The following is a 27,634-nucleotide window of genomic DNA, read 5'->3' on the forward strand; positions in this document are numbered from 1 at the left end:
TATTACTATATCCATATATTGTTATAAAAGGAATTGTACACGTAAAGGGGAGTAGTCCTTCCTCTGGAAAATAGATGGTTTTATTCTAAGTGTTTATAGTAGAGTTCTTGGGTTCGGTAGATTGGCACGGGGGTATTTATTCGAACTCGTTGCTTCTGACATTCATACATGAATGGAACAAAGAACACTAACGAAGGGAACTGAGTCAAGGGACTCGTGTAAATCAAAGTTTTTAACGATAAACCTTTACTCAAAAGAACAGTTTTCTTGGGATTGTGTACGTTCGGTGATATTGGCGGTCCCATAAAATTCACGAGTTGTTAGATAGGCTATGACTGGTCAAAAGAAAGACGTACATCGCTGGCATGGCTTTTGTTCCTAAGGATTTATCGGATATACACCGCTCCACTGGGGTTAGCAACATTCGTCTTGTGATTGGATGAAGAGGGGTCAGTACCACAGGGATCATGGACAGGCCAGCAGTCTGGGGTGGAACTTCCTTCTAGAAGGAATTGGAATTTTTCATCTTTTTTAAATGATGGTCCACAGGGAAGAAGAATAAGTTGGTTTGGGGAGGCAGTTGTGCAAGGTGAAGTAATGGCCTTGACAACTCTACAGGTCACACTTCCTGCCGCCCAGTTCACAAAACTTCCGGTTTCTTCTACACAGGCTACCCAGTTAGTTATATTGGACTTGATGAGAAACTCTTTACCAATCTTCTTCCACAGAGCAAATTTCATGGCCGAACGAGAAGACTCGCTGAGCGGGGTTGTCGTAGACTGAGGCACCCAACCACTAGGGGACCAATTGACAGGCCAGTTTGGTATTGGGGTAACTGCGTTTGACGCTGATGTAAACGCACTGTACTGAGTAAATGTGTAGCTGTAGACAAGGGTCCAGCCTCCTCCATCGGTGGTCATGTCACAGAACACTTGGAATGGCGCAGAGGATGGCTCATTGAACTTCATCCAATAAACACCTGTTTTTACCTGGTTGTCAAGATTCTTGAACCATTTACAGGATAATATTGGGTTATGAGGAGAAAACCCGAGAGCATCTCGTATCTCCATGTAGATGGTGTTTTGTTGGCTAACAATCTTCTCTGGGTGTCTAGTCTTGGTAGAGTACTTCAGTTCACATGTCTTGTTCATCAGGTTCATGTTGATGCTTGCACAATGTATGTTGTCCTCACACTTTTTATAACATTCAAAGATTGTTTCTACCTTGGAGGATTCAAGAGAGAATCCTTGCAAGTACACGTCAAGCTCTGAATATCCTCGAGTCTGCCACATCGTAGCGTAGGTGACTTTGTGCTTGAGAAGGAACAGTATAAAGACAAACACAAGCTTTGCTTTTATCATCTTTAACACCTAAAAATGTATCGTGTGATTAGTGAGAGCTCTGGAGTTTAATAAGATCATCATTAACTAAATTTTGAAGCAAATTAGCTTGAAATATTCAGAACTCGAAACCTTATTTTAGAGAATGATTTTAACTTGAGGTCATTGAGAAAAACGCTAGAGATTTGTTGAGTTAAGTTAAGGTGTTATTGCTATGTACTCATCAGTCATATTGATGCTGGAGCAAACCTTATTCTGCTTGCATCTTGAGGTACACGTTGAAAGAGTGTCCACCTTGAACGATTCGATCAGCGATCCGTACAAGAAGACATTGCTTTCTGATTGCCTTGCAACGCACTGAGAAGCCTTGTTCACTTTTATCTTCAAAATACTGACCAAAGCTACCAGTACGATACTTGTCTTATTCATAATCTACCTACAAACCCGGGAAAAAAATGGAAGATTGTTGGCATTGGAATTTGAACCATTTTCATAAAGTTTTCCAGATGAAAACTATATTTAAGCTTGAAGTGCGGTCAAATTTCACTAAACCAGTAGAATAACGTTAATTTTGTGCTGGTAATTTACGTGATTTGAAATCTAGGCGCGCAGTCATTCTTTGTCTCACCGAACGTTTCTAAGTGTTTTCTATTATCTCTTGCAAGAGAGTCAGTATGAGGTACTTCGTACTCTCTTGTTGTCTCTTGTCAAAACAAAATATTTTCCACCATTGTGCGAAAAGGAGGATATTCTAAAATATTCGAGTATCACATATACAATCGATATTTTTGGTGTTGTAGAATATTCTTCAAGCGTATGATTCAGGTTGAATTTACCAGTAATATAATATACTTTTCTAAAAGATATTTGTTGAATCTTTAACTGGATCTGCTTTATTTTCTTTACTTTACAATTAAAGCTGGGTTTTGTTTTCCGAGCCGAAAACTTGGAATAACACAGAATATTGAGCTACGAATAAAATGTTTAATTCGCTGATTGGCCAAATGATACAAGATTATCACCTGCAGAAAAACATTAAAATTGATATGGCTTCAGATACTGATGCTGATGTTAAGGCGTTCTAGAAATGTTATTAGACAGATTAATCGAAGATCGACGGCAGATATGGATCATGACTTTTTATCTTTTCCCTGTATTTCACTTTACGTTTTGCTAACCTTTACTCCAAATTCTGTAGTTTATCTACTACGCACTTGGCATGGAGATTTTTGCGATTTATTTACCAATTTCAGTTCCACTAATTTTTCAATCGTCAACTGACGTTTAAAGTTTGCTATAAACGAGATGCATGCTTTAAACTCTAATAATTTCAATTGCAATTTCGAGATAAAACTTTGCTTCAAGTAAAGCCAAGATATTGATTTCATTTATACAAAAAATTATTAACGTACCGAAATATTCTAATTTCATGAACTGAATTTTTTTAAATTTCATAGACGATTTTCCCGCGTCTCTCTTCCTTCGATTTACCCTTTTTTAAAACGCGCAAAGGTTTCGTTTGTACCTCGAAAATTATTGTAAAAATTATAACTGGAGGATGGAATCATCCTGACATTGTAGTTTTAAGGTGATTCCAACATATAATCGACAATGAAAATAGCAATTTTTTTAACTCGCTCGTATCGCGTCAAAAACACTCAGATATTATAACGTAGGCTGAATTTAGCACGTGTAAGCTTTTAACGGTGTCGCCGCGTGTGCCGTTACGGGCCGATTTTCTAACAGTTGTTTTTTTACAATATTGTCTTTCTATTCGCTTAAATTCGATCGATTTTCATGAAACTTCAGATTCTTGGTAAATAGATATTCATAATTTTGTCTGCCGAGTTTGAAGAAAATCTACAGAGCGCAAGTAGTGCGGCAATACTGGCCGGAAAAAATAAAAAACCTTACCTTTGCAGGCGTACGTATTTCTAGGTCCGTTTTGGCAGCTGGATGTTTTTGAATGCTAGAACAGCTTCGTGTTTATCAAAAATAGCTGGACCTTTGACGTTTAAGGTGTGTTGTCATGTCAAGTTCGACCCGAGCCTTAGCTACACTGCCTATGGGTCTTCTTTCCAGAATAATTGCATTCATTATTCAATTATATCATGTCGTTTCTAACAATGCCAAAAGTTAACCAATTCTGCGATGTGTATCATCAAGCTCTGCAAATATAGTTAACACTTTCCCTCAGTTTTTTTTATATGCATACATTGAAAGTGCAAATGAACCCTTTGACAATACTTTCAGTACTGGTTCTTCATAAAGTAAATAGTTGATTGGTAAAATATTTCTTGATTTGAGCGATGAGTCTCTAACTTATGAAGGTTTATACTTCCAATATGTTAATGATGATGACGTCAGGTAAGGTATTTTAGTGTTTTCGTTGTAACTAGTAATACTAAATGCTGGCCATTTTGACAATAAAACTTTTAAATAGCTTTCATGTAAACCATGAGTAAAATAATGATGCTTTTTAAATACTGTTTCTATGAACCAGTTCGATTTTGTATATTTAATTAACCCTTAATAGACGTCACACTCATTAGCATATTGGAAGTGTAAATCTTCATAATAACTTAGAAACGCATCACTCAAATCAAAAAAATATTTTACCATTCGACTATTTACTTCATGTAGATTCAGTACTGATTCCCCGCCCCTAGTGGGGGACAAAATGTAAGAGAGCACGAAGCTAGGTGTGAGAGTGAGTTGACTGGTTTGTGTATGGAGTTTGATAAGTGAATAAAAGAGAAGGCACAACGTTACAGTATTGTCGAAGGGTTCATTTGCACTTCAAATTAGTCTGCAAGAGACTTTCCAGTCAGAAAATTATCTTTTCTTTCTGGGATTAACATGAAATATTTTGACAATTCTATGAGTAAAAATACTATAGTTTTCAGAATATTTTGGTTTGTTTTGGCAGTCGTTTTCTGAAGTACATCAAATTATCTTAAATTACTTTTAAGTTTGTTTTTTTTCTTCTTCCCCACCATTCCTTCTATTACTGGATATATTCTCGTGTAGTTTTATTTTATTCTTAATTCTAGAGAAACAAAAGCAAGATCAACTGTCGCCGATTTTGCTCACAGTTTTCATTTTGTATTCTTCTTCCGAAAAGATACTCTTTGATTTGTAAAAGGAATCCCGATTGCGTAATGATTATAACTTGTTTCTCGACATTCTCTCTTTAAACTGCCTTCAATTTTTTTTACAAATATTCCGTGTGACAGAAAGACCAAATGCGTTATCTTTACCCATGTTAGCCATTTCAAGGTTAAGGAAAAAACTGGATCGAATTTGTATTGCAGTGCACCCGTTGAGGCTTCCTTAACGGCCGGAATGCCGCCATCTTGGAAATATGTCTCCTACGACAACCCCACAAGGCACTGCAATGATAACTCGACCCTTCGTTAATAACCATTCTAGTGGGCTAAACACATCAGGTAATCTCGCCTCGAAGCGCGCAAAGGATTAATTGTCAAATCGAACAGTTCCTAATACCCAGTCTCCTATTTCATAATATCTCACGGTAATCAAAATGGTGGCTGGTGACTAATTAAGACAACACCGATGGATTTAGATTTATTAAGCATTGTTCCTTGAAACTTTTCACACTACAATCATCACAAGCAATTATCAATCCGTGTAATATAGGTTATAAATGCATCAATAATTCACAATGGCTTTCAGCCAATCAAATTTAAGAATGGTCACATGTACATAAAAACCATATAAAAATTACTTCAAGTTGTTTCCACGCCGTATATCAACATGGTGCCTCTATCGTTGACCAAAATTGTTCGTGGAAAGAACATAGGATGTGCAGCTTTGATTGAACACTATTAAAACGGTTTACAAGTATTACTATATTCATATATTGTTATAAAATGAATTGTACACGTAAAGGGGAGTAGTCCTTCCTCTGGAAAATAGATGGTTTTATTCTAAGTGTTTATAGTAGAGTTCTTGGGCTTGGTAGATTGGCACGGGGGTATTCATTCGAACTCGTTGCTTCTGACATTCATACATGAATGGAACAAAGAACGTTCGGTGATATTGGCAGTGCTGGTCGGTCCCAAAATAGGCGAGTTGAAAGATAGGTAATGACTGGTCAAAAGGAAGACACTGGTACATCATCGCTGGCATGACGGCTTTTGGTCCTAAGGATTTATCGGATATACACCGCTCCACCAGGGTTAGCAACATTCGTCTTGTGATTGGATGAAGAGGGGCTAGTACCACAGGGATCATGGACAGGCCAGCAAAGGTCGGTTCGTCCTTCAAAAAAGTATTGCAATTTATCATCCTTCTTGAGAATTGGTCCACAGCCACCAAAACCAAGTGTGTTTGGGGCGATAGTTGTGCAAGGTAAAGTAATTGCCTTGACAACTCTACAGGTCAGACTTCCTGCTACCCAGTTCACAAAATTTCCGGTTCCTTCTACACAGGCTACCCAGTTTGATATATTGGACTTGATGAGAAACTCTTTACCAATCTTCTTCCACAGAGAAAAATCCATAGCCGAACGAGAAGACTCGCTGAGCGGGGTTTTCGTAGACTGAGGCACCGAACCACTAGGGGACCGATTAACAGGCCAGTTTGGTATTGGTGTGACTGCGTTCGCAGGTGTCCTAAAGGAACTGTACCGAGTGAATGTATAACTATAGACGAGGGTCCAGCCTCCTCCATCGGTGGTCATGTCACAGAACACCTGGAATGGCGCAGAGGATGGCTCATTCAACTTCATCCAGTAAACACCTGACTTTGACAGGCTGTCATCCGCTTTGAGCTTCTTACAAGATGTGGTTGGTATATCTTGCCTAGTACCTGGAGTAGCGTTATCATCCCGTATCTCCATGTAGACCATACTTGGTTGACTGGCCATGTTCTTTGGTAATCTTTTCTTCGTAGAGTAGTTTAGATCACACTTCATGTTCATCAGGTTCATATTGATGCTTGAACAAACCTTATTCTGCTTGCATCTCGAGGTACACGTTGAAAGAGTGTCCACCTTGAACGATTCGATCAGCGATCCGTAGAAGAAGACATTGCTTTGTGATTGCCTTGCAACGCACTGAGAAGCCTCGTTCACTTTTATCTTCAAAATACTGACCAAAGCTACCAGTACGATACTTGTCTTGTTCATAATCTACTTACAAACCTGGAAAAAAATGGAAGATTGTTGGCATTGGAATTGTAACCATTTCAACCAAGTTTTCAAAGTGATCAAATTCCATGAAACCAGCAGAATAACGTAAATTTTGTGCTGGTATTTTATGTGATTTGAAATCTAGGCGCGCAGTCATTCTTTGTCTCACCGAACGTTTCTAAGTGTTTTCTATTATCTTTTGCAAGAGAGTCAGTATGAGGTACTTCGTACTCTCTTGTCAAAACAAAACATTTTCCACCAACTTTGAACGACAATTGTGCGAAAAGAAAGTTATATTAGAATATTCGAGTATCAAGTATTCAATCGATATTTTTGGTTGTGTAGAATATTCTTCAAGCGTTTAATGCGCTAAGTATGATAATTGCATTCAGGCTAAATTCACCAGTAATATACGTTTCTAAAAAATATTTGTCGAATCTTTAACTGGGTCTGCTTTATTTTCTTTATTTTAGACCAAAAGTTTGGGGTTTTTTCCTAGCCGAAAACTTGGAATTACACAAAATATTGAGCTACGAATAAAATGTTCGCTGATTGGCCAAAATGTGACACAAGATTATCACCTGCAGAAAACATTAAAATTGATATGGCTGCAGATGCTGCAGCACGAATTATGTTAAGGCGTTCTGGAAATGTTAGACAGATTAATCGAAGACGACAGACATGGACCACTTTTCAGTTTATCTTTTCCCTGTATTTCACTTTACCTTTTGCTAACCTTTACCTACTACGCATTTGGCATGGAGATTTTTTGCGATTTATTTACCAATTTCAGTCCACTAATTCTGACGTTTTAAATTTTGTCATAAACGAGATGCTTGAGCTCTATTGATTTAAATTGCGATTACTATACAATTGAGATAAAACTTTGCTTTAAGTAAAGCCAAGATATTGATTTCATTTATACAAAAAATTAAAAACGTACCGAACTATTTTAATTTTATGAACTGAATCTTTTAAATTTCATAAATGCTTTTTCGGCGTCTCTCTTCCTTCGATTTATCCTATTCGAAAATACGCACAGGTTTCGGTTTTGCCTTGAAAATTATTTAAAAACTTATAACTGGAGGATGGAACTGATCATGCTCGTCCGTAGTTTTAAGGTGACTCCCATGCACATAATTGCAATTCAAATTAACAATTTTTTTAACTCGCTCGTATCAAAAAGACTCCGATATTTCTAAATTCAGAACTTGTATGTAGGCTTTTGACGTAGGCTGAATTTAGCACGTTAGCTTTTAACGGTGTCGCGCGTGTGCCGTTACGGCCGATTTTCTAGCAGTTGTTTTTTTTTACAATATTGTCCTCCTGTTCGCTTAAAATTCGATCGATTTTCATGAAACTTCAGATTCTTGGTCAATAGATATTCATAATTCTGTCTGCCGAGTTTGAAGAAAGTCTACAGAGCGCAAGTAGTGCGGCAATATGAACGGAAAAATATAAAACCTTACCTTCGCAGGCGAACGTATTTTTAGGTCCGTTTTGGCAGCTGGATGTTTTTGAATGATAGAACAGCTATCAAAAATAGCTGGACCTTTGACGTTTAAGGTATGTTGTCATGTAAACTTCAACCTTAGCTTTAGTAGTACTGCCTATGGGTCTTCTTTCCAAAATAATTGCATTCATTAGTCAATTATATCATGTCGCTTCTATCAATGGCAAAATTTAATCAATTCTGCGATGCAAATATAGTTAACACTTTCCCTCAGTTTTTTTATATGTATACATTGAAATTAGTCTGCAAGAGACTTTCCAGTCATATTGTTTTTTCTTTCGTGGATTAAACATGAAAATTTGAAAATTCTTATTAGTTATAAGTAAACATAATAAATAGTTTTCAAAATATTTTGGTTTGTTTTGGCAGTTGTTTGCTGAATTACATCATATTATCATAAATTATTTTTAAGTTTTTTTTTTTTTTTTCTTTCATAACTTTCCTCCTATTACTTGATACATTCTCATCTAGTTTTATTTTATTCTTAATTCTAGAGAAACAAAAGCGAGATCAACAATCGCCGATTTCGCTCACAATTTTCATTTTGTATTCTTCTTCTGAAAGATCCTCTTTCATTTGTAAAAGGAATCCCGATTGCGTAATGAGTATAACTTGCTTCTCGACATTTTCTCTTTAAACTGCCTTAATTTTTTTTTTTTCACAAATATTCCGTGTGACAGAAAGATTAAATGCGTTATCTTTACCCATATTAGCCATTTCAAGGTTATGGGAAAAACTGGATCGAGTTTGTATTGTAGTGCATCTTGAGGCTTTCTTAACTGGCCGGAATAGCCGCCATCTTGGAAACATGTCCCCTGAGACAAGCCCAAAATGCACTGCAATGTCAACTGGACCCTTCGTTAATAACCATTTTAGAGGGCAAAACATACCAGGTAATCTCGCCTCCAAGCGCCCGAAGGATTAATTGTCAAATCGAACGGTTCCTAATACCCAGTCTTCTATTTCATAATATCTCACGGTACTCAAAATGGCGGCTGGTGACCAATTAAGACCACACCCATTTCGCTTACTTTTATTGCATTTATGCTTTGTTTTTATTAATTCAACTGCTGATAGGGCAAGAGGAAGCTTTTGTGGTACATGTAAAGTAATTTTCCAATGTAAAGTTATAATTCAGGAAGTATTTCAAAAAATGTTAAATCGAAATAGAACTCCATTTTAAAATCCATCATGGAACTTTTGGCGATGCAACAAAAATGCTTCTGATTGGATAATAGTAACTGGAAGTGCGTGCGCGAGATCACCTGGTACGTATTCTCTCCTCTTGAGGATTTAAATTTTTCTACGCGTAATTGTTTTTCTGTTTTGACTCCAAGATTGAGATTGAATGTCAGGGGTCTACACGCTGCAATTTATCTCTCGATGGTATCGCAATTTTAGATGTTTAAGTTGTTGTTTATGTTTATATTACTAGTCAATCGACAAGTTCTCTCGCCTACTGGCAGCTTACAACTTCGTTCTCCACCACAAGTCATCGTGGGTCATTTGCACGAATGCTGCTTCCTCGCATAGCTAACAGTCTATCATAAAAATAGATCCTTTTAGCTCAGGAGTAGTAGAACGGGAACGCTCAGCTAAGTTCGAAGCCCGCACCAGACTCAACGGCATACAGCAGACGTTCTTTCATCGTCTCATCGTCAGGAAATTCTGGCAGTTTTAAAAGGTTCATGCAGGTACTGGCTGTTGGAAGACGGTCCTCTTTGCCCGCACTATGCACGCAGAAGGCAGGATAGAGTTCCTAGGATAAGAATGGTTTCTATACGTAAATATGACTACCACAGGGAATAATAGCAACCCTCTTGCGCAGTATCTTTTGCTAACAAGTAGAAGGCAGAATAGAGTTTCCACAGATTAAATGTCTTTCAATTAACAAGATTTTTAGAGCGGTGGATTCAGCCTTCGAGACACCGGTCGTTCGCTAGTTCGTTTGCTTGGTTGCTTGAATGTCTGCTTGAGTGCCTGCTTGCCTGCTTGCCTGCTTGCCTGCTTGCCTGCTTGCCTGCTTGCCTGCTTGCCTGCTTGCCTGCTTGCCTGCTTGCCTGCTTGCCTGCTTGCCTGCTTGCCTGCTGGCCTGCTTGCCTGCTGGCCTGCTGGCCTGCTTGCCTGCTTGTCTGCTTGCCTGCTTGCCTCGACCAACCAGCCACAACTAGTGGTTTGCCTTCCCCTCCCTTCTTTCAACTTACCTTGAAACCCAACAGGGGAGGTCTAGAACAGCTTGTCACAAACTTCAACAGCTGTCTTTTTTGTGTGTCGTTAAAATCTTCCACTGCGTGCCAGAAGGACTGGATACAAGGATGTTCCTCGCTGTAACCACCCGAGTAGTTTGTATTTCTTCTTAAGTCTTCCAGGTCCACTGGAACAGGCGCTCCAGAAATAAGCACCTGTCAATCAAATGATATGATATGTCATGAGAAAAGGGAAACAAGAACAAGCTCAACAGCAGAGGTAAGAAGAGCATCATTAACGACAGCAGTTGCAGCAACAACCACGACAATAACGACAGTAACAACAATAACATCAATGCATTAGCTACAACAATAGCAAGAGCAACAACAGATGTAGCAACAACTGCAGCACCACCAACAGCAACAACAACAGCAGCAACAACAACAGCAACGACAACAGCAACGACAATAATAGTACAGCAACGACAACAATAGTACAGCGACAACAATAGTACAGCAACAACAGCAGGAGCAATCAATAACAGAAGCAACAAAAAAAACCCACATAAATAAGTCGATGCTGTTATCCAATAAATAGCTAGCGGATAACGCTATCCACCCTTCGTACAGCCGGGCCCAGAATGTAACTAGTGTACCTGTATTTCGTTGTGGTCGAACATCCGTAGCCAATCCAGATCTATGACGCCCGCGAGACCAGCGCGGAATGCTTGACAGTGTGCGTGGATCTTGGAGAAAAGGAACGGAAGACGTGCTGTCATCAAGATGGCGTCACGTTGTGATCGGGATCGTATCGTCTTGTGATCGTAACGTGTTGTAATCGTGTTGTGAGCGTGCCGTTTAATGATTGATGATTTTGATAATGTTGAGATCGATACTGCACCGTGCTGTAATCGGACACGTATCGTGTTGTGATCGTGTCGTGGTGTGATCGTGTTAGTGCAGTTTTTGTATGACTGTGAAAATCTCACGGCACGAACACGGTCGTGACACGGCAAGGCGTACGCCAGACCAATCGAACACCCGGAACACGGCATAAACACGGCGCGGACACGGTCACGACAAGGTCACGGCACTGTCAGACCAATCGCATTGCGCGAAATAAAAAAGGCCAATTAAAATTCTAAAAACTCACGGTTAAGGTACTGCACGCTTACGACACTGCGCTTTTCACAGTCATACAAAAACTCCTCTATGTGAAAGTGCCGTATGATGCTGAGATCGATACCGTACTGTGATCGGAAACGTATCTTATTGTGCTCGTATCTATGATTATGTCACGTGATAGTGCCGTACCGTGCCGTGCTACACGTGATTTTTCCGCATTCCGATTGGATAGAAAGTCATTTTGGGTGCAGTGATTGGATTCCAGGAAATCTTCGGCTATCTAACGTGATTGTATGTCAAGTTCTTAACATAAATAACAAAGGAAACTCATAATGAACACACACACTCAACTTACCTGTCTGTTCAGTCTATAATCAGCCACAAGATGAATATACAATATTCTGTTGCTGTCGGTAACGGGTATGTCTTTTCCATTTGGAAGTAGCTCCACAACCTAGAATCAGGAACACAGTTGATCGGGTTTCATATGGTATGGGTTTTATATGTGAGAGAGGAAAAAAAAAGTTTGGGATAGAAGCTTTGCACCGTCACGTGATGGCAGCCATGACAGGAGGCAGGAACAATTGATTCTGGTTTAATCTGATTTACATGAGAAAGAATTCAGAAGAGAAGAAGTTTCCCGGGGAAGGGGGGGGGGGGGGGGAACTCTATTGTTATGCCCCCTGTCATGGCTGCCATCACGTGATGGTGCAAGTCTCTATAGCCAGCATTTTAGTTTACCTGTGTTTCTCCAAAATCATTATTGACAATCGTAAAATTTAACGCCAGCTCCTCGACATTTCCTTCGTAGGTTTTCAAGAATAACAAATTTCTGCAAAGAGAACAGAGCATGCGCATGTTACGTCATAACCACCATCTCAGTAGGGCAACGTCGCAGCTCTAAGAAAATCTTACTCCTTTTCACACTGCTTTTGTTCTTTAATTATTACTATTGTTCCTGTATTCTCTAAGGAATCAAAAATTTTAATATGAAAGAATTTTAAAAACTATTATGGTATAGAGTCGGGGGTAAAAAGTCATCTCGCTTCAGGCTTATTGGACGGAATACAATAGAAGGAGAAACAATGTGTGCTTTCCATTTTTCCGAAAAAATACGCAAAAATTTCGATTGGAAAACCAATGATATGTATCATTCCCATGCCATCGAAAAAGTTCTCAGTCTTCCGATAGGTAATCCACTTTTCCCGCTCTTTTCGGTCCTTTCGGTAGACGCGTGTACCATTTTTCTAAAGTCAAAGTTTCCCGCTCTTTTCTTACCATTAGCGAATGAATTGCCAAACGGTTTAAATTCTTGGTTTGAATGCTAAAAACCCCAAATAAACAATACAACAGAACTAATCGACAATGAAAACAATTGTTTGTTTGGCCAATCTCGACAGCTCTTCTTAGTGAGTGCGACATTACTGCAATTTTATAAACATGCGAACTCTGTGTCTGCGTGCTGCACGCTGAAAATTGTTTTTCGCTGCCGCCAGTCAAAAATATGAAAGGTACCGACTGATTAGGTTTGGTTGACGATAACAATGCATTCCTCATTAGCTCCTCTTGCTAGATCAACCAACATGGGGGCTTGTTTCGTTGTTATTCATATCTCAAGGGATTTTGAGTCACATGGTTGCACACAATGTATACAGGAGAGTGCCATGAGCTTTTTTACAAAACTGCTATGGCGTTGATCTGGAGCAAGGCGCTTTTTCTTTCATGAGCAATGCCCAGTATTTTTAACATGGTCAAATGTAATAAACTACTTACTTGTAGACTTCAGGATCAAGGGATTCCAGGTTATGGATATCGACATCTGTGCCGTGCCGGCCTAACAGCTTACATAAGAAGAAGCTCGCAAAAGGTAACTCGACTAACATGTTCTCGTAGATTGCCTACACATTTGAAAGAATTCACATAATTTAACATTCATGCAGTCCTTCACAGAGAATAATAGGACGCCAGACGTGGCCGACATATTTTTTGATTTAACAAAAGAAACTTCAACCATATCTTTCGTGGATGCCAAAGAGAATCAAGCAAGGTGTAGCGGTTGTATATTCACCTACCACCTCTGTATGGAGTCTTCAGATTCGACTCGTGTACGGCTTGGCATCACACTGTAAGTAAAGATCCTTAGGTTAAGCCCTTGATTCGGAGTTTGTTTTGTTTTGTTTTGTTTTTCCCGGGTTCTCCGGATTTTCCTCGTACGCTGACCATGTTTTCAAACACCCCAGAGGTTGTTTCAAATTTAAAGGTTTAATGTCAACCAAGTAGAACGCCCTTTTAATGTTGTGCAATTTCAGACCAATTGTCATTATTCATTATGTCGAGAATAAGAATCTGTTTGAGTTGTATCCATATTCGTGTCTTCTCATGCGCAACCGTTAAACGAAAACTAATACTCTAGGGAATGACACGAGGTCTGAAATGGGAAAACATTACACCCCAAGATGAAGTGGTCTATTGTCGGTTATGATGCGCATGCGTAGAAGGGGCAGTGTATTGGAGGTTTTGCACCACCACGTGACGGCAGCCATGTTAGATGGCAGGAACAATACAATCGTTTTACATGAGAAAGAATTATACTCCCAAGAGCAAAGGTATTTTATTGATCTGCCATCTAACCCAGGAAGCCCAAGCTGTATTATTGGCATGGGCAAGTGATGGTGCAAAACCTCTAGTCATTCCGAAGTTAATTAAGGGGAAAACTGGATCGAGTTTGCATTGCATTGCAGTGCATCGTGATGTGTGTTTTGTGTGTGTGTGTGTGTGTGTTTTTTTTTTTTGAGAGACATATTTCCAACATGGCGTCTATATTGTCCACTAAAACAGCCCCACAATGCACTGCAATACCAACTCGACCCAGTTTTTTTCCTCGACCTCGGAATGTTTAATTAATAAGAGCAATGGTAGGAACAATGGCCTTACCTTGCCTAGCATTCTCCCGAGGAATCGAAAATGTTGAAGATAGTTGGGAGCGCATAATTTGGCCTGGAAACCAATAGAAACTGAATGTTATGAAGGGGAATGAGATGTGGAATGGAAACCATGGAAAGGGAAAAGAGAGAAGGGAACAAAACGAAAGGAAAAGAAAAGGAGAGGAGAGGAGAGGAGAGGAGACGAGACGAGAGGAAAGGAAACAAAACAAAATAAAACAAAACAAAAAAAACGTAGCAAAAGGAAAGGAAAGGAAAGAAAACGAAAGCAAAGCAAAGCAAGTTAAATTAAAGGAAACTAAACGAATTGAAAGCAAAGACAACGAAAGAAAAGCAAAGCAAGTTAAATTAAAGGAAACTAAACGAATTGAAAGCAAAGCAAAGGAAAATGAAAGGAAACAAAATGGCGAGCACTTTACCTGAGGATTAGGATACAGAAGTCTTTCATTTGTTGCTTTGAAGTAACCAATATTCGGATCGAACCCTGCTTTCAGAAGCTCATTCAGAAACTCCCTATAAAGAACCAAGCCTACGTTTTAACTGACATCCATTTAGTACAACCTAATTCCATGCGTATTGGGTCCTACCTAAATAATCCTCCACCATCGATACCAGCTTCCTCTAGGCCCTGGTCGTTTATTAGTCGTACACGCACTCGCTGCTTAAGGTTTGGTGCTAGAAAGAGTAAAAAGAGAAAGTTGTGAGTTGGTTTTCATATCAAGGTTTAGAGAGACATTTGGTGGGGTCTCTTGTTTACAGCTCTATACAATCAACACTATCAACTTTCGACGTTGTTTTCCCATTTCAGGCCACGTGTCATTCCCTAGAGTGCTATTTCTTTGTTTAACGGTTGCGCATGAGAAGATACATGAATATGGATACAATTCAAACAAAAAGAATCTCACTCTCAAGAGAATGGCACGTGGTCTGAAATGGGAAAACAACGCCGAAAATAAAGAAGACTATATGGACTAACATGAAACACAAAAGAAATCACACTTTTTCTCGATGGAAATTGCGGCATTTCTTTTGTATTTCCATGTTAGCCTCGCATTTAAGATAATTTTGAGAAGGGTCCACTTGAGTGTCAGTGAATTCAAAATATGCAGCTATGCTTAAACATTATGGTAGTTCAAGGTCTCGAAACTACATCGTTGGCAAGCGGCGTATTAGCAGCATACATACATTTACTTCCATTTTTCGCTTTGAACGTTTCTTACATCGAAAAATGTTTACACCTATTTCAATAAAGTTAGTCACCTGAAAAGCTATAAAGCTGAGGCCGACAAGGATTATGGGTAAATTCATTTTACACGGTCAACCGCTTGATAACTGTTCATGGACTTGCGAATCTTTTACCGGTTACAGTCTCACCTCTTCTTAGCATCATCGAGCTGCAGCTTGTATTAAAAAAGCTTTGTATTTATATGCTTTTTTTGATATGAAAAGTTTCCCATGACGCTCAGTGATCTCAGCTTTCTAGGTTTTTGGTGACTAACTTTATTGAAATAAGTGTATATAGGAGACGAAATAATGAAAACAAAAGGGTCACCTCGATCTTCGTTGAGTTGATCAAAGGCGTCCTGGTACAGGTATTTCCTTTGGATGTTGATATCGATACTTGGGCCCATCATGAAGTTATGTAGATCACCCTGGGCGTCTTGTCGATCTTTGCTGATTATCCTTTGCAAGAGCTAAACAAGCAAACAAATGTATTTAATCTATTCTATGATACCTTGAGACAACCTCTGAGCTGATCTAAGTCGGGGCATGGCTAACTCACAGATCGAACCCTGAAACAACCACTGGGCTGATTTAAGTCAGGGCATGGCTACCTCACAGATCGAACCCTGAAACAACCTCTGGGCTGATCTAAGTCAGGGCATGGCTAACTCTCAGATCAATACCTGAAGCAACCTCTGGGCTGATCTAAGTCAGGGCATGGCAAATTTACAGATAGAACCATGAAACAACCTCTGGGCTGATCTAAGTCAGGGCATGGCTAACTCACAGATCGAACCCTGAAACAATCTCTGGGCTGATCTAAGTCAGGGCATGGCTAACTCACAGATCAAACCCTGAAACAACCTCTGGGCTAATCTTAGTCAGGGCACGGCTAACTCACAGATCGTAGATTGACCAAAAACTTCTAAACTTTCTGCAAAATCTGTTTATTATCGTGATAGACTTTGGCCCATTTGCGGGAAATGAACGCAAAACATCGTTGCTCATGGTATACAGAAAAAACTATCGTGTCATCAGTTGCTTTAAACGACAGATAAAATAACTTTAAAAAGCTTAAAGCGTGGTTTTCACTAGCGACATAAGCATAAGCATAAACACAGACATAAGCGTATCAAGCACACTCACTTCTCTGTTGACGTCCTCACTGCGACATAAGCACAAGCACAAGCATAAGCACAAGGATCAAAGCAATCTCCTTTTTAATGCTTCTGCTTGTGCTTATGTTGCCTTATGTCATACTGAGGACTTGTTCTTATGCTTATGCTTATGTCATAGAGAAAACCACGCTTAAGGGTGGAGTGTTTGTAAGATGGTCTAGTTACCATGACTCTGTCCTTGAATGGAACCACGAATGGTATGTGCCGCAGTATCGACATGAACCGTGTGGTTGTCGCTGACATACCCACTTGGATTACTCCTTCAATAACACCTGAAACACATTGACGCAAATTTAATAAAATACAAATGTGAAAACTAATGCGAAACCGAAAATGAGCAAAACTGAAACCATTTCTACGAACCTTCTTCATCTAAGAAGCCATCGATTCTAATCTGATTTAAAAAATAGAAGAAAATGAATATATGACAAGGGTATTCAAGATCATCGCAAGCAATATTATTCGGAGAATAACTATCACCATCATCATCACCACCATCATCATCATCAGCTCCGCCATCATTATCCTCGCCAACATTATCACCATGGTTATCATCCTCATCATCACCTCTGCCATCATCATCATCATCACCATCATCATCACTACCATCATAATCATTATCACCACCATCATAATCAACATCATCACCTCAGCCATCTTCATTATCATCACCATCATTACCGCCATCGGCATCCTTGACTCCACCCCTACCATCACCATGTATCGTCATCCTTATTACTGTCTGTATCATCAGTAGCAGCATCATCATATCATCACCATCATTACTGTCATCGGCATCCTTACCTCCACCCCTACCATCACCATGTATCATCATCCTTATTACTGTCTGTATCATCATCAGCAGCATCGTCATATCATCATCAGCGATCATTCAATCACTTTTCGTCGACCCCTTACCTGATTGGGTTGAATATGGACTTTACTTGACAACCAATGATTCTCAGGACAAAACGATCGTCGTGCGTCACGGGTGTGGAGTTGCTTGACCAAGTGCGTCACTTCCTGTTAAAAATACATGCGACCATTGGTTAATACAATTTGATTCGAGGAAACCTAGAATACACCAAAACTAGGGTCAAACTTTATTTTCTTTATTGCATTTATGTATTCTTATTGCTTTTATTATTTTGATTTCTGCCAACAAATGAAGGGGTCGGGAGGCGTATGAGAAAACATATGAATATTGTTACAACTCAAACGAATCGTATTTTCACTGAAGAGAACAACACGTGGTCTACAATGAGAAATGATTACGCCCAAGCTAAAAGGGACTATAGAGCTTTTGCACAACCACGTGAGGGCAGCCATGTTAGATGGCAAGAACAATACAATCGTTTCACATGAGAAAGAATTCAATTCCCGAGAGCAAAGGGATTTTATTGTTCTGCCATCTGCCACAGGCAGCCCAAGCTGGATTATGGCATGGGCACGTGATGATGCAAAACCTTTATAAACTATTAAACTTGAACCAGAAAAAGGCTTTGCGCAAAGCTTCTCGGCAGCGACCAAATGGAATGGCTAACGGCCTCTATACGCATGCGCTGACTAATATTACACAATGACAAACCCCATACTACACGTTTATTTTTTAGAATATTCAGAATTAATAATCTCACTCTTAATACGGAGATCCACTTCCTCTGAGGGTAGAATTCCTCTGCTTTCACGAGAACAGATCGTACTCCCACGCTTTTCATAGCGCTGACGTAATGATCTCTCAAGATTGCGTGACTGCTGTCAGGATAGATAATTTCCGTCACGCCGATCACAGTGTCACACAACGCTGAGGTCATTGGGATGATTTCTTGTAGTGAGAAAGGCATAATGGAATTATCTGAGAGGAAAACAGGAAAGCAATTTTTTAGTTTAAGTTCTTGAGATTAGAAATGCCAGGAATATTTGATTCGCTCGGCGGATCCAGGGAGGGGAAAAGGGGGCTTTGGCTCCCCCCTCCAACACTCAAGATCTATTCCTCCCCCCTCCCCCTTTATATTTTTGGCTGTATCCGCCCTTGCCAAGCGTAAAAAAATACCGATCCCTGACCCCCAAATCATTTATCATCCTCACCTCGATCTTCGCCGAAGAATTCCTTATCTCCAATCGAGAATAATGAATGACTAAACAGAGCGCAGAACAAAGACAACATAGGGACGATACGAGCTGCTTCTGATATCATCAGGTTTTGACCCTGGTGAATCATCTGTAGTATGGGAATCTCTTTACTGATTAAAAATATATATACTATTAGTAATCAACCAACCAAAATTTACGGTTGGAAATTAACCATTCAGATACGAGAAACTATAGCTATGCAATTTGACTTTCAAACTTGCCTAAAAAAAGAACGTAACAAAAAGCTACGCAAACTTCTACCAACTAGATAAAAACTTCGTCGTGCCAACGTAAGAGACTACGCCAATTTGACTTTCAAACTTGCCTAAAAATGGACGTAACAAAAAGCTACGCAAACTTCTACCAATTAGATAAAAACTTCGTCGTGATAACGTAAGAGACTACGCAAATTTGACTTTCAAGCTTGCCTAACAAATGGACTTCACAAAAACTACAAATTGCCAAAAGTTTCATTCAGTTCTTGAAACTTGGGGCTAATTATTTCATAGTAAAACAGTATCTTGGTTCTATGAAAGATAGCAACAAAACTATCTTGTGAATTCGGCGTGACAACCGTTTTTTTCTCGTACTGAAAATCTGTCGGATTTTTTTTTTTTTTTAATTATTTTTTTAAGTGAAGTCATAAACGGTATAGATAATGACGACCAATTTGAATAACTACCGCTCTGGACTGACTAGCCTCTCACACTTGTCAAAACATTAGGCTAGTTATTTAAGAAAAATAGTTATTCAAATTGCTCACTATATTTCGATTTGGTGGATAGTTTACCCTGTTGCAGTGGTTATGGTTTCTATCAGGATATGCATCCAAAGTTCATGGATAAACACTGGATTCAAAGCTAATGTATACAGTAATCTGTGGGAGTAGGAAGAACAAAAGTTAACACCAAGCATCAAAGGGACCAAAAAGGGGAAAGGTTGATAAGAGACAGTGTGAGAGTCTTATGTATCTACTGGTATGGAGAGCACTAATCTTTTCTCAAGGATGCATTCGACAAACGACATGGCCGCCATGTTGGTCCACATAACAAAACAAACCAAGACCACATCTTTTATTTAAGAAAACCAAAATCAATTATAAAATAACTGTTATAAATCTCGCATTCTGATAGGTTGGGAGCGCGTGCTTTATGAGAGCACACAGCATGCACGCGCCCTTTTATTTTATAAAAGAAATAGAAAACGCGTGCGCGTGCTGTGTGGAGTTATAAAGCAATTGAGAATTGACAGACCACTCTAAAAGTGTCGATAAGCACTCCGCTACACGTCGTGCTTCTCCTAACACTTCTCTCGTGTTCTGCCAATTCCGGCGTGCTTTAGAAATGCACACAGCACGCGCGCGCGTTTTCTATTTCTTTACAATTAAACGTTTAGGTATGGTGAACTTAGTTCTTTACCTGAAGAAAAATAAAACAAGACTTGACATTATAAGTAGGAAACCCTCCCGTATTTTGTTTCCCCAGTTACCTTGTTTTATGGACTTGCATTCTACTTTCTGTCATCAGGTGATGGCACACACTACACAAGGCTAAGACAAGGTCATGAACGTCACCCCTGAAAAGGTAAAGCATTTGAGTAATAAAAGTAAGTAGAAACAGACGTGAAATCCTGAGGGTCGAACCATGGACCTTCAGAGCTACATGTACAGGTCAACGGTTTTGACCCTCAGGATGAGGGGGTAATGGGTGCACCTTTGAGTGCTTTATACATGAGCCTCTGGCTCCGAAGAATCATAGGCCAGGCGGTGTGACAAAATAATACTAACCTTCTCGAAGCCTGTGTTTTATTGATATTCATCGTGACGAGAGATTCCAGGCTTCTGACATGTTCTTTTGAGTCGAGGATTTTCAGGCATTCTTCTCGTATGGGATTCAAACGTTCATCCTTCAGAGAGAGAGAGAAAAACACCTCACGTGTGATAAACCAATTGTATCTATTTTACTGATGCAAGGAGGGCGAAGAAATGTTTAAAGTGGGAGAGGGGGATCTGATCTCTTTTTTTCTTCACAACAGAACGCAATGTAAGACAAAATGAGATTTCATTCTTGTACAAAAAATTGGAGAGGGGGGGGGAGAGAAAGCCCCACAAGTCTGCCAGATTTGTCATCTGTACGATGTACCTGTACATGTAGCTAAGTTGGTTCATGCAGTGACTACTAATGTATACGAAAGCACTATTAGAAGTCCAGTGAAAAGTGACCCTAGTTCTTAATTTTAATGACAAGAGTAGTTTGGAGATGGATTGTGTATGGTTAGTAGGATGGATGGTTGGTTGGATGGCTGGAAGGATGGATGAATGGATGGCTGGAAGGATGGATGAATGGATGGAAGAAAGGTTGGTTGATTGGCTGGTTGGTTAGTCGTTTGCTGAGCCGGATGCTGGTTGGTTGGCTACATGGTAGGATGGATGGATGAATGGATGAATGGATGGCTGGAAGGATGGATGAATGGATGAATGGATGGAAGAAAGGTTGGTTGATTGGTTGGTTGGTTGGTTGGTTGCTAAGCCGGATGCTTGTTGGTTGGCTAGATGGTAGGATGGATGGATGGATGGATGGTTGGAAGGATGGATGAATGGATGGCTGGAAGGATGGATGAATGGATGAATGGATGGAAGAAAGGTTGGTTGATTGGCTGGTTGGTTGGTTGTTTGCTAAGCCGGATGCTGGTTGGCTGGCTAAATGGTAGGTGGATAGTAGGAGGATAGCTGGCGGGTAGGATGGATCGATGGATCGTTTGTTGGTTAATTGATTGGCTGGATGGTGGATGGATGGTAGGATAGTTGGCTGGTAGGATGGATGGATCGTTTGTTGGTTAATTGATTGGTTGATTGGTAGGATGGACAGATGGTTGACATTACGTACAGTACCTGAACATATGAGACCTCCATTTCTGAATCTGAATCATCACTATCCGTTGGGTCTGTGGCTACAGAACAAAAAAAAACCGAATGACAACATAAGCAGCTGACAAAACATGACTCAAAGCAAAACACCATCAATCATGGTGAGGAAGAGTTTCTCTTTTCTCTTATCTACTCTTTCTTTCTCTCTCTTACTTTACCTGGTAATGGTAGATGTGGAAGAAGAAACTGTAAAATTTGAAGATAACAAAGAAGACTTTCTGTTGACAAAGAACCTAAAGAGGAAAAAATAGTAAAAATTATTCTATCAGGTCACTATTACACACAAAAAACATTTTTGGTTAAATTTACCCTGAAGTCTTCTTCATTTCTTCCTTTTTTTAGCTTTCCCTGCCTTTCAATTTTTCTTTTGCTTCCCTTCACTTTTTCTCTTTTATTTGTCTTTACTCTATCTACATTTCCTCGTCTTTCTTTTATCCTTAATTCCCTCAGATTATTTTTATCATTTATTCATTCTTTCAACCTTTACTCTTCTTTCATTCTTTCTTCCTCTGTCTTACATTCATTCATTCTTTTTTCCTCTTTTATTTTTTTATTTTTTCATTCATTTTTGATTTTTGTTTTTATTTAATTATTCTTTTAATTGCTTGGTTGCTTTTATATAGCTATTTATATAGATGCCTTTGTTTGTCTTTCATTCTCTTTCTTCCTATTTTGTCATTCTTTTTCTATATATTTAGTTTTCTTCATAAAGGGCTTACATTTCCCATCTCTTTCTCCATCTATACAATTCTTTAATTCATTCTCATTTTATACCTAGATGTTCTTCAGCCAGCACAAGAATGGCATACAGTAACCATGGTGACAGCTTCAATTCTTGAAGACTAACACCTCTCCCCTTGGGCTTCTTGTGCATCATATAAATGGTCTCCACAAGCCTTGAAAATGGGAACATCGTCTTGGGTGTTGATAGATAAGGTAACACGAAGTTGACAAACTGTTCGTTCATCTCAGGACAGAGCATATCGTTCGTCAGTGCAGCGAGTACTTCATGCCTGAAATGACAATATTTTTCCGATCAATTATTTTCTTGTTCATCGCTAAAGTGTAATTTCTAGGAGCATCATAGCCATTTTACATGGTCATCCAAGTCATAGCAAAGGTCTTCATTTGCAGATATTATTGAGCAAAGGCAGTACCTTCTACTAAGGCATTTTAAGACCCTGAGTTTTGGCCCAGCCCAGGATAGAACCAACCTCCCAAACAATATCCTGCTGTTCAACCAACGGAGCCAACCGAGAGGTGATTTTACTCATTCACTGTGCCTTTACTCTGACATGTAAACTATACCAGTTAATATAACATACAATCCACGCCAAAACTAGTTGAGACTCAACTTCCCCTTCTCATCTAAGCACAACACAAGCTATATCACTTTCCCCCTCCCCCTCCCCCTTAGTAATGTTGAGATGAACAGCTTGCGATTTGAGTGAGGGGTGTGCCTTGTACAGAAACAACATTGAAATGAGGGGGAGAGAGTTGATAAGAGTAAGTGGGGACCAATTTATTTATTAAGGTATGGGAATGTCAATAGAAGTGTAGTACATGTATAATTGTGAATTGAATTGATAGAACTGTGGTGTAATACAAATGTTAGAATGTTGATCAAAACAGTGGCACACATTGGCTTCATAGCTCAGTTGGTAGAGCATCGCACCGGCAACGCAGAGGTCATGGGTTCGATTCCCGTTGGAGCCTGAAATCATTTTTTCAGGTCTTTCTTTACAGCGTTCACTTAGATCACTTATTCACTGTGATGATCAACATTCTAACACATGTATAATTATAATCATGGGAGTCTCAACAGTTTTGGCACAAATTGTAGCTTTTCTCTGCATTAGACTTACCTATCATAAGGGTACTCTTGTGCATCTCGGCATAGCAGGTTCACAGGTCTGAGGACAAGGTCAACTAGAGCACTAGCAAGAGGTGTTGGGGGTGTTGGTGATGGTTCAAGACTTGATGGTACTCGAAGGTTGATCAAGGCTCTAAGGTACCTAAAATAACCTGGACCACATAGATATAACATTGTTTATATTATCAATTATTTTGAGAGAACTCTTTAAAATTAATACTCAGAACTTAAAGGCAACATTAACAAAATCAGCATCATCAGCATCATCATCATCATCATCATCACCATCACCATCATCACCATTATCTTCAACTTCATCATGCATCATCAAAATATCATCACCATTATCATGCACCGTTGTCTTTGTCATCATCATCAACACCATCATCATCATCATGCACCATCATCATCATCACCATAAAGCACCATCATCATCACCATCATCATGCACCATCAACATCATCATCACCATCATCATGCACCATCATCATGCACCATCAACATCATGTACCATCATCATCATGCACCATCATCATCATGCACCATCATCATCATCGCCATCATCATGCACCATCATTTGCACCATCAACATCATGTACCATCATCATCCTGCACCATCATCATCATCACCATCTTCATCATCATCATCACCATCATCATGCACCATCATCATGCACTATCAACATCATGTACCATCATCATCATGCACCATCATCATCACCATCATCATGCACCATCATTTGCACCATCAACATCATGTACCATCATCATCATCACCATAAAGCACCATCTTCATCATCATCATGCACCATCATCATGCACCATCATCATGCACCATCATCATGCACCATCAACATCATGTACCATCATCATCATGCACCATCATCATCATGCACCATAAAGCACCATCTTCATCATTATCATCACCATCATCATGCACCATCATCATCATCATCATCATCTGTAAAAGGTAGGTATAGATACTAAACTTTTTTTAAGGTAAAACCATTATTAGTACCAAACAACAATAGGGAAATACAGAATATAAGAGTGCATGTCCAATAAATTATTGACAGAAACTAACCATTTCTGACAAGGAACATTGTCATCCTAATAGCATCTTTCTTGTTGGTATGAGAGTCTGGAGTCGTGAACACTTCAAGCATTCTTAACTGAACAGCAATTGGACTTGAATCTAACATGGACTGATCTAAAGACCTGCAATATATAAAAAATACTCACTTATCACTTATCAAAGACATATTTTACAATAACTCACAAATTTCTTGAGTGCTGATTGGTAATTTTTTATCATCAATAAGAGGACAGACACATAAAAAACTGATATCTAATTAACTGTAAAAACTGAGTTCTTTTCTGAGTTTCTTTCTCCATTCAATTCTATTCTTCTTTCTACATTTATCTCACATTAAATTATATTAAATTATATGTCCCTGTGAGTCTAAATCTCAATCTTCTGTCCATCCACCCACCCACCCTCACGGCACAAACCAAACAGCAATCCACTAGCTACTTTATTCTCTCACCTACCTACAACACAAAACCAAAAGATTCTTAATCTGGAAAATCCATGTTCTGTTTCTTGCCTCATCCATCTGATCTGGCTGCAAGGCTGCATGATGCTTCAATAACAGCTGACACAGCCATATCTACTTGTAAAAAAAACATGTCTTAGCTTTGTTACAGGGTGTTGGAATGGTTGAGTTTGTTTGATGTGTTGATCTCTGGGTTCTCTGCCGGTTCTCTGGTTTTCCTCCCTCCTTAAAATCAACATGTGAGTTGAGTGTTGTATGTTATAAATACAGAACGTACTATGGAGAGAGTCTCATGGAAGAGCCCTGTATTGGGAGTGATTGTCGTTGTAAAATTAATTTAATTGCACCAAAAATTGCAGAAAAATAGACCTGACATTAGCTTGGGCACAATGCTTTGTTATTTCAATACAGTGTCTTTCTGGAGAACAGACTTCTTAGTTTGCTAGTATCCATGTACATAGATCATAATATAATTATGTATACAGTATATGGTCAGTATACATAGACCTCTTGTTTTTTTGTATTTTTTTAAATTTTAGATCATGTGATATTCTCTTAAGAATAAGATTCTTTGTTTGAGTTGAATCCATGCAGTGGTTTAATGGGAAAACATTATTGGCTATACAAGAAAAGTTCTTTAGAAGATGAAGTTTTTTTATGTTTGGTGTAATTTCTTCCAATTTCAAGCCATGTGCCATTGTATCGAGAATCATAAGATTATTTATTTAAGTTGTATCCATATTCATGTGTCCAAAACACTTAAAAAATCATAGAAAGAAATCATAAGAAGAGATAACTAGCTAAAAATTAGTGTCAGCTGCGTCTGTGTTCTAATGAAACAGTAATGATAAAAAGGTAAATTGTACACCGTGAAAAGATGAAAAAACTTACTGATGTTTTGCTTCGCCGGATGAAGGACTAGTGTCTGAAACGTCAGTGAGGTTTTTCATCTTTTCATGGTGTATAATTTACCTTTTTATTATTACTGTTTCGAAAGAAATCATAGTCTAGAGAATAACAAATGGTCTGAAATAGGAAAATATTATTAGTTTAGAAGATAAAAGGTATGACTTAGTAATGACCAAGGCAGAATGCATGGTTCAAATACCAGAACCTTGAAATGAAAATAAATCTCATACCAATCTTTGGCTGTCCTTGGAATTTGAGTAGAAGAAGATGAGTCTTCTGGTAAGCACAGTTATAAGGTGTGAATCAGGGGAAGCTGTTTTTGTGTTCTGTAAGGAGTGTACTGTTTCATCAAATATTGATCTCTGTCTGTCATACTTGAAAGAACAAACAAAACATTAATATTATTGAAGCTGGAAGATTAACCTCTGGGCTGATTAATTCAAGGCACAGCTAACTCACAGATTGAACCATGGAACAACCTGCAGACTGATCTAAGTCAGGGCACAGCTAACTCACAGATCAAACCCTGAAACAACCTCTGGGCTGATCTAAGTCAGGGCACAGCTAACTCACAAATTGAACCATGGAACAACGTCTAGGCTGATCTAAGTATAAGTTACAATGTAATTGAAAATAGGTTGATAAAGTGTATTAAGTTACCTGTTGATGTTGAACTTTTTCACCTCTGATGAATGCCTGTATCGTGATAGCACTTAAAATCCTTCTCTTGTTTTCCTAAAACAGAAAAATCACTCAGCTCAGTTACAAATAGGCCACCATTTATATTATTAAGGTTGCATGTAGAATTTAGAGTTTATGTAAAAATGCCAAAGGACATCAGTCACAGAACTAATAGTTCTATCAAATAGTAATGATGAAAAGGTAAATTATACATCATGAAAAGATGAAAAAACTTACTGACGTTTCGGACGCTAGTCCTTCGTCGGAGTAAAAGAGAAAGAGGTGGTAAAAAGGAGTGTATATATGATAGAGTAAGACAAAAGAAACCAATGAGAACAAGGTAGGCAAGGAAACAAAATAGTTCTATCTTCTATACCTCTCTACTTTTTCTTTCTGTTTGAGCTCTCTGTAAAAGTGCAGACCTTTCTTCCTGAAAGGCATCATCAAACGCAAAAACACATCATTATAGTATTATTAAGCTTATAAATATGTTTTGCACACCGATCTCTCTTAAAGAATATAAACGATCATTAATATTGTAAAATACTTTTATTTGATACTATTTCTCTTGCAAATGAAAAGCTTTAGAGATCAGAATCATTTTGGAGTAAAATTTTCTCAAAATTTATGAAATCATCCGTCAAAATTAGTTTCAATTTACAGCAATTTTGACGCACGTTTTAAAACTTTTTACTTACTTTCTTGCTTGCACCGCCCAAAGATACTGTAGGACGACTCTTAAATGTGCCATCGAAGGCAAACATGATGGGGAAATTAAGGAAAAAGGATGATTTTTAGGTGCTTTCTTTCAAGATGTTTGAAGTTTATTTATTTTTGTTGAATCGCAAGCACTTAGTAACCGGGCCAATGACTTTGCAGAAAACATTTTCGTG

General features: G+C 38.8%; 3 protein-coding genes and 1 non-coding gene across 4 annotated transcripts; 1 reads left to right on the plus strand and 3 right to left on the minus strand.

The window, feature by feature from the left end:
• Nucleotides 1-309: 309 nt before the first annotated feature.
• LOC148910817 (uncharacterized) lies at nt 310-1,754 on the minus strand. Its single transcript, XM_089030845.1, has 2 exons — nt 1,590-1,754; nt 310-1,370 (listed from the first exon to the last, which is right to left on the minus strand). Exon 2 carries the CDS (start codon nt 1,359-1,361, stop codon nt 387-389), a length of 975 nt encoding a protein of 324 aa, XP_088886971.1. The 5' UTR covers nt 1,362-1,370; nt 1,590-1,754; the 3' UTR covers nt 310-386.
• Nucleotides 1,755-4,915: 3,161 nt separating this feature from the next.
• Nucleotides 4,916-9,272, minus strand: LOC116308531 (uncharacterized). The gene is made up of 2 exons (XM_089030489.1): nt 7,965-9,272; nt 4,916-6,507 (listed from the first exon to the last, which is right to left on the minus strand). The coding sequence occupies exon 2, from the start codon at nt 6,490-6,492 to the stop codon at nt 5,515-5,517; it is 978 nt and encodes a 325-aa protein (XP_088886615.1). The 5' UTR covers nt 6,493-6,507; nt 7,965-9,272; the 3' UTR covers nt 4,916-5,514.
• Nucleotides 9,273-9,418: 146 nt separating this feature from the next.
• Nucleotides 9,419-27,578, minus strand: LOC116293515 (ubiquitin-protein ligase E3C). Its single transcript, XM_089030488.1, has 28 exons — nt 27,440-27,578; nt 27,118-27,171; nt 26,721-26,795; nt 26,291-26,434; nt 25,147-25,265; nt 24,680-24,813; nt 23,588-23,747; nt 22,497-22,735; nt 21,881-21,955; nt 21,687-21,745; nt 20,583-20,701; nt 20,285-20,371; nt 19,587-19,673; nt 18,752-18,906; nt 18,301-18,518; nt 17,582-17,686; nt 17,027-17,057; nt 16,829-16,935; nt 15,814-15,955; nt 14,849-14,936; nt 14,681-14,774; nt 14,254-14,316; nt 13,093-13,217; nt 12,061-12,151; nt 11,675-11,773; nt 10,851-10,940; nt 10,213-10,410; nt 9,419-9,767 (listed from the first exon to the last, which is right to left on the minus strand). Exons 1-28 carry the CDS (start codon nt 27,503-27,505, stop codon nt 9,600-9,602), a joined length of 3,192 nt encoding a protein of 1,063 aa, XP_088886614.1. The 5' UTR covers nt 27,506-27,578; the 3' UTR covers nt 9,419-9,599.
• On the plus strand, nt 23,366-23,438 carry Trnaa-ggc (transfer RNA alanine (anticodon GGC)). Its single transcript has one exon. It is a non-coding gene; the product is annotated as a tRNA-Ala (tRNA).
• Nucleotides 27,579-27,634: the final 56 nt, after the last annotated feature.

The sequence above is a fragment of the Actinia tenebrosa genome, unplaced genomic scaffold (genome assembly GCF_029948245.1).
Source record: "Actinia tenebrosa isolate PJP-AT-01 unplaced genomic scaffold, QUT_ActTen_1.0 PGA_scaffold15__27_contigs__length_11533743, whole genome shotgun sequence".
NCBI classification, from domain to species: domain Eukaryota; kingdom Metazoa; phylum Cnidaria; class Anthozoa; order Actiniaria; family Actiniidae; genus Actinia; species Actinia tenebrosa.

What these genes read in the sequence shown, in the direction of transcription:
- LOC148910817 (XM_089030845.1), bottom strand. Translation starts at nt 1,361, where the DNA reads ATGATAAAAGCAAAGCTTGTGTTTGTCTTTATACTGTTCCTTCTCAAG.
- LOC116308531 (XM_089030489.1), bottom strand. Translation starts at nt 6,492, where the DNA reads ATGAACAAGACAAGTATCGTACTGGTAGCTTTGGTCAGTATTTTGAAG.
- LOC116293515 (XM_089030488.1), bottom strand. Translation starts at nt 27,505, where the DNA reads ATGTTTGCCTTCGATGGCACATTTAAGAGTCGTCCTACAGTATCTTTG. An exon ending in AATGTTCCTTGTCAGAAATG is followed by an intron (nt 23,748 to 24,679) that starts GTTAGTTTCTGT and finishes TATGTGGTCCAG; the next exon opens with GTTATTTTAGGTACCTTAGA. An exon ending in CTCCCCTGTTGGGTTTCAAG is followed by an intron (nt 9,768 to 10,212) that starts GTAAGTTGAAAG and finishes TTCTTATCCTAG; the next exon opens with GAACTCTATCCTGCCTTCTG.